The 12,843-nt window shown below is 37.5% G+C and overlaps 1 protein-coding gene across 1 annotated transcript in view; it reads right to left on the bottom strand.

Moving 5' to 3' along the window:
• CUBN (cubilin) overlaps positions 1–12,843 on the bottom strand; it is a 749,121-nt gene that overhangs the window by 89,332 nt on the left and 646,946 nt on the right. Inside the window, exons 58-59 of the mRNA XM_053713984.1 lie at positions 10,678–10,807; positions 2,327–2,544 (exon numbers count right to left, since the gene is read on the bottom strand). Of these exons, the coding sequence (XP_053569959.1) occupies positions 2,327–2,544; positions 10,678–10,807 (348 nt within the window). The remainder of the gene's footprint in view (positions 1–2,326; positions 2,545–10,677; positions 10,808–12,843) is intronic.

Below are 12,843 nucleotides of genomic sequence, written 5' to 3'. Positions count from 1 at the left end.
CCTCCTCCCTCAGTACACTAGAGTGAAGGGGCCTTCCTGACTAAATTTAGGTGTCTAAAGCAAGCCAGATCAATAAAAAATGTCCCCAAGTGTATATGAGCTTATAAAACATTTCAATTGCCATCATATTGTAATAAAAAACAATCGATTTGGCCCCTGACAGTGTCTACCAGCATAAAAATCAAAAAGGGGAAGCCTGTTATCTTTTTTGCTGAGGTGAAAGAAAAATGGCTTACTGTTTTCCCTGAGGGGAAAAATGACTGTCATCTAGCATTAGCCTGTGTTGTTAGAAGGAGACTAGTCATACCTGAAGCAGATAAGTCTGCAAACTGTTACCCCCAACTGAAGTTCTCTGGTTTCAACAGTCCTGCGTGGTAACAGAAATGGATTTTAGTTACTTGTGCTAAAATCATAGCCCTCTTAAACAGAAATCTTCATCACTTTTCTGTTGTAGAGTAAATAGTACAAGCCAGCACTATTTTAAAATAACAAACTCTTGATAGAAGAAGAAAAAACTACAACTAACACCACAAACTCCTCACCATCCCCGTGGAGATGCTACTTGTTCAGAGCGGCAAGGAGAATGACTGGGGGGCGGAGCCAGAGGGGGAGCTATATGGACAGCTCTTGCTGTGTGCTCTCCTTGCCTTTCCCTGTGGGGGAGAATATTTCCCACAAGTAATGGATGACGCCGTGGACCGGACACACCAATGTTGGAGAAAAGACAATGCAACAATAACTCTTACTTTGAATTTCAGATGAATAGTAGACAGTTTTTTTTTCCCTGTCTAATTTGGTTTCCTTTAATTACCGTGTCCCTTGAATCATGTGACAGACATCAGCCAATCACAAATTCATGTATGTATATACTAGACCTGTGCATTCAGCAATTTCATTCACTGCAGAATGTTGAATGCGGCGGCTGGTCGCATAATTTGGCTTTTTTTGGAACCAGATTTCTTCTTGTGAAAGTGCAACACAATAAGATCTGTGCAAACCCAGTGTATAGAAGAAATCCAGCTCCAAAAACAGACTAATGCCACAAGCGGCTGCCTTCTTCTGCATTCTGCACTGAACAAAAGTGCAGAATAGGTCTGGTATATACTGTCAACTCTTCCACATGCTTAGTAGGAGTTGGTACCCAAAATAACTGTGCACAAAAAGATGATTTTTATTTTGCATTTTTCTTTTATGGAAGTTTAATACTGATTTTTTTTTTTAAATTCTTAAATTATGTGCAGTCTTTCCAAATTTTGCTTCCCATGGAGTTTCTTTTCATTTACTTATGATGTGTTAACACTTTGGCCCTGATAATTTTATAAAGGGGATTTTTTTTTAAAAACTGCCCTAAAGATTTTGCGTAATTTCCCTTAATGCAGACATGTTTTTGATCACCAGGTCCTGTGGCTTAGGGGTAGATTTATCAAATGTCGGGCGAACGCTGTCGGCATTTATCATTGCACAAGCATTTCTGGTGAAATGCTTGTGCAATGCCACCGATCGGGATGATTGCTATCCACCACCTCAGAGGTAGAGCATGAGTTAAGGAGCAGTGGCCTTACATGCTTTCCACTGTCCTCTAAAGCTTGCTACTCAGAATTACTCACATGTTTATCTGTATTGGCTAAGGACATGCTACAGGAATAATTTATAGAGACGTGCATTGTGGGCATTTGAAAGATCTAGAGGCAATGGTTCTTAAAGGACAGTCTAGTCAACATTATACGTTCATGGTTCCAATAGGGCAGGCAATTTTAAACAACTTTCCAATTTACTTTTATCATTTACTTTTATCATCCAATTTGCTTTGGTATTCTTTGTGGAAAGCTAAACCTAGGTAGGCTCATATGCTAATTTCCAAGCCATTGAACTGCCTCTTATCTTAGTGAATGTTGACAGTTAGACACTGCTAGTTCATGGCTGTCATATAGAAAACATTGTGCTCACTCGCATGGAGTTATTTAAGTCATCACTGATTAGCTAAATGCATGTCTTAAAAAAAACTGAGATAAGGGGAAAGTCTGCAGAAGTTTAGATACAAGGTAATCACAGAGGTGAAAAAGTGCATTAATATAACAGTGTTGGTTATGCAAAACTGGGGAAGGGGTAGTAAAGGGATTATCTATATTTTTAAACAATAAAAACTGTGGAGTAGACTGTCCCTAATAAACTGAGCAAAACAGAAATCTTCATGCAAGAAAGTATTGGATTTAGTCATTGAAAACGTTGCATTTAAATGATGTATTTAAAGAAAAAAATCTATTTGTGCCCATTTAAGTTTACAACTATAATATAATCTACACTTGTAAGAGAAAAAAAAGATTACCCAAGGTCTGTCTGAAAGATGCTTTCCAGCCACCTGTAGTGGCAGTTGAATCTGTCTTGAACACCAGGAATAAATTATTAGAGGTGCTCCTTAGAACAGTAGGTAACACATTTCCGCAGAACCTTCCAAGAAGCGGACTGTAGATATCTGAACCATCATATACAGCCACATAGTCATATAAGCAAGAAGAGGATTGTTCTACATCAAATGAATTGAATCTGTAAACAAAAGATTACAAAGTCTTAATACTGAAAATAATATTGTAAATCCAGCATCAGAATATTTCAGAAGTGTAGATGAGTAAAACATTTGAATAATATATATATATATATATATATATATATACACAGTATATATATATATATATATATATATATATATATATATATATATATATATATATATATATATATATATATATTATAGACCAACATTGAAATGACCTTGTTTTATTCCTCACCTATTAGATTGACTAAGCCATGTTTGAATCACACTAGCATGTCCAGTATATCTCAGCCTACATTCAAGTAAGAGTTTTCACCCCTAGCACACAGGCCTCACAGCCTAAACCAGCTATAGCTGGTCATGTGTGACCTTTGATATATCATATTTCACTGAGGGTCATTTACTGGAATTTAAACCTTACTAGTGTGGTTTGTTATGCAGTTATATGTAATTTGTTACAAATCACTTTGGTATATGTGTATAAAAACAGAAAGGTGTTGGGTACAGCAATATTACATTTTGTTTTGTATTTAATAGGAATATGTATTAGGCCAGTGATTTTTAACCTTTTTTTTGCCGTGGCACACTTTTTTACATTAAAAAATCCTGTGGCACACCACCATCCCAAAATTTAAAAAAAATCACACATTGTAGCCTAATACAGCATATATATACACATACACACAAACACACACATACTGTATGTATTGTGCTGTTATGCCATGCCTCCTACAAACTACCCCTGCACTGGGAGTAAAAAACAAGCAAAGTTTAAAAAATATGTCACACTGTTGTCAGTCTGCCGTGGCACACCTGAGGATCTCTCACGGCACACTAGTGTGCCATGGCACACTGGTTGAAAAACACTGTATTAGGCTACACACATGAGATATTTTCTATAAGCAGGAGCGACCTACAATTAAGGCTCGGATTATGACAAGTAAGGGAGCTTTAAGGGACCCATTTCCAGAAGAGACTGACTAGATGAGACATTTTTCAGCTAAGACCTTTTTTAGGTAAGTTTGTAACTGAGGTCAGAAGCTCCGTACCTGACTGGTCATAGTGATCATAAATCTTAATGAACAGGAGCGCTACAGCTAAAGGTGGATGAAGCAATAAAAACTCTATAAATGATGTGAAACAGCGTATAAACACAAATGTGTATAGAAATATCCAAACAATATGATAAAATGTGGCAGTGTCGAGATATAATGAGGTGCAGAACAAATGATCTAAACCGTGATACTCAGAGTGATAAAGATAAAAGCAATTACTCAATGTCCAATCGTATATGTAAATAAATAATGGCTATGCCAAGGTTTAATAAAAAACATGTAAAAACAAATATTAAAATCAATTTCTATAGATATCTAGCAATAGCTAAAAACGGACGTCTCCGTTTGTATAAGAAAAAATGTTGCCACCACATTAAAGGAAAGGATTGTCTTTTTCTTCAAGCAATATGAATAGTAAATCCGGATAAGGAATTAGTTTGCGAGCACAAACGGCAGGCTTACCCACAGGCAATGTGTAACTCGATTGCCTCTGTGAGTGAAATTACAGCTGTAACGGGATGACGTCACCTTTATGGGCGCCGTCCTGGATGAGCAATTAGAAAATGTCAGTGACCTCACTGCAGACCAAGTTGGCAGTTCTCAGTGCACAAATAAGCACCAATAAAAAGCGTCCCAGTTTCAAATAATGCAGTAGATACTGTAGCTTCAACTACAAAGTGGATATATAATGTCTGTGGGTTGCAACTTACATCCTTGGACATTATATATCCACTTTGTAGTTGAAGCTACAGTATCTACTGCATTATTTGAAACTGGGACGCTTGTGAACTCTGGCTGAAAAGATTGGAGCACGATCTAACAAGCCAGCACGACCTAACTTCATATTGGTGCTTATTTGTGCACTGAGAACTGCCAACTTGGTCCGCAGTGAGGTCACTGACCTTTTCTAATTGGAAATATTGTTTACTTATTCCACACCCGCATTCTCCACACACCGTCTTTAAAGAGTACCCTGCCTGCTTTTAGGCACTAAAGAGCAGATACTCTGTTTTGTGGAGTACGGCAGCAACTTTCTCAAGCTGATCGGAGAAGGACCAATCAAATTGCTCTTCCAGGACGGCGCCCATAAAGGTGACGTCATCCCGTTACAGCTGTAATTTCACTCACAGAGATAATCGAGTTACACATTGCCTGGGGGTAAGCCTGCCGTTTGTGCTCGCAAACTAATTCCTTATCCGGATTTACAATTCATATTGCTTGAAGAAAAAGACAATCTTTGACTGTTTTTACCCCTCCTCCTTTCCTTTAATGTGGTGGCAACCTTTTTTCTTATACAAACGGAGACGTCCGTTTTTAGCTATTGCTAGATATCTATAGAAATTGATTTTAATATTTGTTTTACATGTTTTTTATTAAACCTTGGCATAGCCATTATTTATTTACATATACGATTGGACATTGAGTAATTGCCTTTATCTTTATCAGTCTGAATATCACGGTTTAGATCATTTTTTCTGCACCTTATTATATCTTGACACTGCCACATTTTATCATATTGTTTGGATATTTCTATACACATTTGTGTTTATACGCTGTTTCACATCATTTATAGAGTTTTTATTGCTTCATCCACATAATTTATAGAGTTTTTATTGCTTCATCCACATAATTTATAGAGTTTTTATTGCTTCATCCACATAATTTATAGAGTTTTTATTGCTTCATCCACATCATTTATAGAATTTTTATTGCTTCATCCACCTTTAGCTGTAGTGCTCCTGTTCATTAAGATTTATATTTACTGCTTAACCTATGATAGGGACTCCTAGGTGTCTCAGGAGTTTGGTGGCCCCACTCTGCGCTCATTATATACCCTTTTGGTTTTACTCATAGTGATCAGCCTTATGATCCATAACATTTTGATGACTCACATATAGCCATAGCAATTATTAGATACGGTTGTACAAATTGAGCTGCTACACAAAATTTGCTGATCATGAAGCAGTCCCCATTTGTACTGTTTTATTGTGTTCTAATTCACTGTGGCCTAGATTTGGAGTTTGGCGTTAGCCGTGAAAACCAGCGTTAGAGGCTCCTAACGCTGGTTTTAGGCTACCGCCGGTATTTGGAGTCACTCAAAATAGGGTCTAACGCTCACTTTTCAGCCGCAACTTTTCCATACCGCAGATCCCCTTACGTCAATTGCGTATCCTATCTTTTCAATGGGATTTTTATAACTCCAGTATTTAGAGTCGTTTCTGAAGTGAGCGTTAGACATCTAACGACAAAACTCCAGCCGCAGGAAAAAAGTCAGTAGTTAAGAGCTTTCTGGCTAACGCCGGTTTATAAAGCTCTTAACTACTGTGCTCTAAAGTACACTAACACCCATAAACTACCTATGTACCCCTAAACCGAGGTCCCCCCACATCGCCGACACTCGAATATTTTTTTTTAACCCCTAATCTGCCGACCGCCACCTACGTTATCCTTATGAACCCCTAATCTGCTTCCCCTAACACCGCCGACCCCTGTATTATATTTATTAACCCCTAACCTGCCCCCCACAACGTCGCCTCCACCTACCTACACTTATTAACCCCTAATCTGCCGACCGCAAAGCGCCGCCACCTACGTTATCCTTATGTACCCCTAATCTGCTGCCCCTAACACCGCCGACCCCTGTATTATATTTATTAACCCCTAATCTGCCCCCCTCAACGTCGCCTCCACCTGCCTACACTTATTAACCCCTAATCTGCCGACCGGACCTGAGCGCTACTATAATAAAGTTATTAACCCCTAATCCGCCTCACTAACCCTATAATAAATAGTATTAACCCCTAATCTGCCCTCCCTAACATCGCCGACACCTAACTTCAATTATTAACCCCTAATCTGCCGACCGGAGCTCACCGCTATTCTAATAAATGGATTAACCCCTAAAGCTAAGTCTAACCCTAACACTAACACCCCCCTAAATTAAATATAATTTTAATCTAACGAAATTAATTAACTCTTATTAAATAAATTATTCCTAATTAAAGCTAAATACTTACCTGTAAAATAAATCCTAATATAGCTACAATATAAATTATAATAATATTATAGCTATTTTAGGATTAATATTTATTTTACAGGTAACTTTGTATTTATTTTAACCAGGTACAATAGCTAAAATAGTTTAAAAAATTACAAATTTACCTGTAAAAGAAATCCTAACCTAAGTTACAATTAAACCTAACACTATACTATCAATAAGTTAATTAAATAAACTACCTACAATTACCTACAATTAACCTAACACTACACTATCAATAAATTAATTAAATACAATTCCTACAAATAAATACAATTAAATAAACTTGCTAAAGTACAAAAAATAAAAAAAGAACTAAGTTACAAAAAATAAAAAAATATTTACAAACATAAGAAAAATATTACAACAATTTTAAACTAATTACACCTACTCTAAGCCCCCTAATAAAATAACAAAACCCCCCAAAATAAAAAAATGCCCTACCCTATTCTAAATAACTAAAGTTCAAAGCTCTTTTACCTTACCAGCCCTGAACAGGGCCCTTTGCGGGGCATGCCCCAAGAAGTTCAGCTCTTTTGCCTGTAAAAAAAAAACATACAATACCCAAGCCCCCCAACATTACAACCCACCACCCACATACCCCTAATCTAACCCAAACCCCCCTTAAATAAACCTAACACTAAGCCCCTGAAGATCTTCCTACCTTATCTTCACCATACCAGGTTCACCGATCCGTCCTGAAGAGCTCCTCCGATGTCCTGATCCAAGCCCAAGCGGGGGGCTGAAGAGGTCCATGATCCGGATGAAGTCTTCATCCAAGCGGGAGCTGAAGAGGTCCATGATCCGGATGAAGTCTTCTATCAACGGCATCTTCAATCTTCTTTCTTCCGGATCCATCTTGCAGACCTCCGACGCGGAACATCCTGCTGGCCCGACGGACTAACGACGAATGACGGTTCCTTTAAGGGACATCATCCAAGATGGCGTCCCTCGAATTCCGATTGGCTGATAGGATTAATCGGAATTAAGGTAGGAATATTCTGATTGGGTGATGGAATCAGCCAATCAGAATCAAGTTCAATCCGATTGGCTGATCCAATCAGCCAATCAGATTGAGCTCGCATTCTATTGGCTGATCGGAACAGCCAATAGATTGCAAGCTCAATCTGATTGGCTGATTCAATCAGCCAATCGGATTGAACTTGAATCTGATTGGCTGATTCCATCAGCCAATCAGAATTTTCCTACCTTAATTCCGATTGGCTGATAGAATCCTATCAGCCAATTGGAATTCGAGGGACGCCATCTTGGATGACGTCCCTTAAAGGAACCGTCATTCGTCGTTAGTCCGTCGGGCCAGCAGGATGTTCCGCGTCGGAGGTCTGCAAGATGGATCCGGAAGATTGAAGATGCCGTTGATAGAAGACTTCATCCGGATCATGGACCTCTTCAGCTCCCGCTTGGATGAAGACTTCATCCGGATCATGGACCTCTTCAGCCCCCACGCTTGGGCTTGGATCAGGACATCGGAGGAGCTCTTCAGGACGGATTGGTGAACCTGGTATGGTGAAGATAAGGTAGGAAGATCTTCAGGGGCTTAGTGTTAGGTTTATTTAAGGGGGGTTTGGGTTAGATTAGGGGTATGTGGGTGGTGTGTTGTAATGTTGGGGGGCTTGGGTATTGTATGTTTTTTTTTACAGGCAAAAGAGCTGAACTTCTTGGGGCATGCCCCGCAAAGGGCCCTGTTCAGGGCTGGTAAGGTAAAAGAGCTTTGAACTTTAGTTATTTAGAATAGGGTAGGGCATTTTTTTATTTTGGGGGGCTTTGTTATTTTATTAGGGGGCTTAGAGTAGGTGTAATTAGTTTAAAATTGTTGTAATATTTTTCTTATGTTTGTAAAATTTTTTTATTTTTTGTAACTTAGTTCTTTTTTATTTTTTGTACTTTAGCAAGTTTATTTAATTGTATTTATTTTTAGGAATTGTATTAAATTAATTTATTGATAGTGTAGTGTTAGGTTTAATTGTAACTTAGGTTAGGATTTCTTTTACAGGTAAATTTGTAATTATTTTAACTATTTTAGCTATTGTACCTGGTTAAAATAAATACAAAGTTACCTGTGAAATAAATATTAATCCTAAAATAGCTATAATATAATTATAATTTATATTGTAGCTATATTAGGATTTATTTTACAGGTAAGTATTTAGCTTTAATTAGGAATAATTTATTTAATAAGAGTTAATTAATTTCGTTAGATTACAATTATATTTAATTTAGGGGGGTGTTAGTGTTAGGGTTAGACTTAGCTTTAGGGGTTAATAAATTTATTATAGTAGCGGCGAGATTCGGTCGTCAGATTAGGGGTTAATAATTGAAGTTAGTTGTCGGCGATGTTAGGGAGGGCAGATTAGGGGTTAATACTATTTATTATAGGGTTAGTGAGGCGGATTAGGGGTTAATAACTTTATTATAGTAGCGGTGCGGTCAGGTCGGCAGATTAGGGGTCAATAAGTGTAGGCAGGTGGAGGCGACGTTGTGGGGGGCAGATTAGGGGTTAATAAATATAATATAGGGGTCGGCGATGTTAGGGCAGCAGATTAGGGGTACATAGGGATAATGTAAGTAGCGGCGGTTTACGGAGCGGCAGATTAGGGGTTAATAATAATATGCAGGGGTCGGCGATAGCGGGGGCGGCAGATTAGGGGTTAATAAGTGTAAGGTTAGGGGTGTTTAGACTCGGGGTACATGTTAGAGTGTTAGGTGCAGACGTAGGAAGTGTTACCGCATAGCAAACAATGGGGCTGCGTTAGGAGCTGAACGCAGCTTTTTTGCAGGTGTTAGGTTTTTTTTCAGCTCAAACAGCCCCATTGTTTCCTATGGGAGAATCGTGCACGAGCACGTTTTTGAGGCTGGCCGCGTCCGTAAGCAACTCTGGTATCGAGAGTTGAAGCTGCGTTAAAAATGCTCTACGCTCCTTTTTTGGAGCCTAACGCAGCCTTTATGTGGACTCTGAATACCAGAGTTATTTTTATGGTGCGGCCAGAAAAAAGCCGGCGTTAGTTTTTCGGGTCGTTACCGACAAAACTCCAAATCTAGCCGTTAGTGACCAAATTAAATAAGCCAACAAAAGGAATTTAAATTGTTGCTATTTAAATGTGTTTCTTATATTCTCATATATATTCTTCTTATATACTCAGACTAAAACACTAGAATTTGTAAATTTGTATTTTATTTTTAGCGTAGATACAAAATAAATTAATTTGTTAATTTGCATACAAAATGCAACATCTAAAATGCATAAAATTTCAGAGAACCCCCTTAGCTGCCAGCAACATATATAAAGCAATGATTTAATTACTTAAAACCAGAAACACAAACACAAAAATGGCCTTACCCTTTTTTTCTGTTAGCAACAAAAACATAGAAGTGTTTTTATCCTGCCCCTTTGGATGCAAGTAATACATAAACAAATGATTTCATCCCTTTGTGCCAGAAACTCTGTGAGATTTATCTCCTTGGTTGCCATAAACACATATGGATCAGCTACTATAGTCCTTAAAAGCTCCATGTGGCATTTTTCTAAACTATTGTATTATTTATGATATTTATAACATAATACTTCTTCTGCAAATAATTTATTTTTCTGCATTTTACGTATCATATTTTATCATATGCGGTCACTGGGTTCTTATGTAGATATTTCAGCTTCTGATGTCCTTGATTATGCCAGCAACTTATGTATTATAGCCAAGTTATATTGTTGAATGTTTTTAGATATTCTGGCTTTTTTTTTTTTCAAAATAAATATGTTGGCTCAGCTATCTTTACAATTATGTGTCCTATAAATGATTAGCTACAATTTTACACACTATCATTACTTTGATTTTGAATTAATATAAGGGGTATACCTAATGCTCATAATGCTGCAATTAATATAAATTAAAAAAACAAATAAACAATCTTTACACATATTATGTAGCAAATGTATATCCCAATGGCGTTTTACTACGTTCATGTATTTTTAAAACAAAATAATAATTATAATAATTTAAAAAGGATTCATAGCTTACTTTAACTCCACAATTTTGTTTTCCTGAGCAATGACATGATAGGTGCAGTTCATGTTGTTATGATAATTTGTGAAGGAGTGTGTTGGGCTTTTTAAGATTCCTGAAGAAGAATTAAAAATGCCTCCACATTCTGTAATTGAAACAAAATAAAATCACAAATACAATAATATACAGTCTACAAAATATCTCAAAATGATATATAAAAAAAATATCTGTACATTTGTGTAACCTTTATCTTTATATGCTATACAACAGCATTTGGAAGCAAATCCATAAAATAAATTACCAAAAGTATACTTTTGGGCCTTGGTAATGAAGTTGCAGTCACTTATACTGATGTGTAATTACCTTATAGGACACTTTTTGTCCTCATTATATAGTAGTGAACAATATAGCTTATATTAAAGGGCCATAATACCCAAATGTTTTAACACTTGAAAGTGATGCAGGATAGCTGTAAAAAGCTGACTAGAAAATATCTCCTGAACATCTCTATGTAAAAAAGAAAGATATTTTACCTCAAAAGTTCCTCAGTAGCCACCTCCCATTGTAAAGGATTTCTAAGCAGCATTTTAGTGTGTCTGTCCTGGGACATCTTAGGGGATGAGCCTTGTGAACTCTCACATTATTTCACCAATCAGGTAAAGGAAGCTTACTATGAAATCTCATGAGAGTTAAGTCAAATCTCATGAGATCACAGTAAGAGTTCATGACCTCAGCACTGCTGATGCTGATTGGCTGCTGTTCATTTCTTCATTTTTTTTTTTTATTTTTTTACCTGCAGCTGGGAGCAGCTGAGTATAACTTTTTACACAGAACTTACACTGCTGAGCTGAGAAGATTGTGAGGTAAAATATCTTCCTTTTTTACATAGAGATGCTCAGGTGATATGTTCCTGTCTGCTTTTTACAGTTATACTGCATCAGTTTCAAGTGATTTCGCATATGAGTATTATGTCCCTTTAATATCTCATAAGAATATGACTGAAACATTGCAGTTTAGGAAATATTTTTTATTAGGGGAAACACTACCTTTGCATGTAAGCTTTGTCTTAAATGGTCTATGGGTGTAATCAGAACTGATGCAAAACAGAAAGAGAAGCAGTCTGCCAGGAACGAACAGCAGCATCAATAGCTTGTTCTATGGCCCGGTTACCACCTGGTAGTAGCTTCTTTCTGCCCAATTGTGCTTTTCACAGAGGAAAACTTTCCTGTAGTATATCAGTCTGACCCCGCCGACATGGTCAGTCCAGCCCCGAAATACCAGGCAATTTTTTTCTAAACAAGGAAAAGGCAACCCCACATGCCCTAGAGATATGCAACTGCACCTCACTGACGAGGCCTCACTGACGAGGTCAGAGAAGAATTGCCTGGTATTTCGGTGCTGGACTGTAATTGGGCAGGATCAGACTGATATGCTACATGATATTTTTTTCTCTGTGAAAAGGCATAGTGTGCAAAGAGAGACTGCACCCTGAGTGGCACTGGCCTTGTGGACAAGCACAGAAGTTTTTCTAGCTATTCTTCTGTCTCAGTGAGTGCGTCTCTCTATTTTCTTGATTTTATGTAATCAGAACTGATACAGGCAGAGTTGAAAGTTGCAAGTGGCCAATTTTAAGGACTTGGCAGTCAGGGGCATAGCTATGCAGGTCTGGGCATGGTTAGGCAATACAGCACATTAGAAGAGACAGGCAATTTTCACTTTCCTCCTTAGCTCAACAAGGATGCAATGTAAATGACCGGGAAGCTTTTACACCCCCATACACCCATATTAAAGCACCAGGTTGTACCCAGTCTTAAACAATATACAGCTATGGTTCACAGGTGTCCAGTATTTAACTGGACAGTCCAGTACTTCAGCTGGCTGTACAGTAAAATATATATATATATATATATATATATATATTTTTTTTTTTTTTTTAAAAAGTGGACCCTTAAATCATGAAGACTGATCTGATCATGTGCATTGTGTATTTCATTAGCAAATGAATGCTGAAAATGCGGCATTCAGCTCTTTTAGGAGACAGATTTCTTCTTGTGAAAGTGCAAAAAAAAATGTTCACATTTTAAGTGGTGCTGCTGTTGTGTACTTTCTATGATTGATCTGGGGTTTGTGCAGTGATCCCACAGCTTGCACACTTACGGCTAGATTTAGAGTTTTGTCGGT

Source organism: Bombina bombina, chromosome 5, assembly GCF_027579735.1.
Source record: "Bombina bombina isolate aBomBom1 chromosome 5, aBomBom1.pri, whole genome shotgun sequence".
In the NCBI taxonomy this organism is placed as follows: Eukaryota; Metazoa; Chordata; class Amphibia; order Anura; family Bombinatoridae; genus Bombina; species Bombina bombina.
Note: the sequence above shows the minus strand (reverse complement) of the source record. Positions and strands in the feature narration are given on the sequence as shown.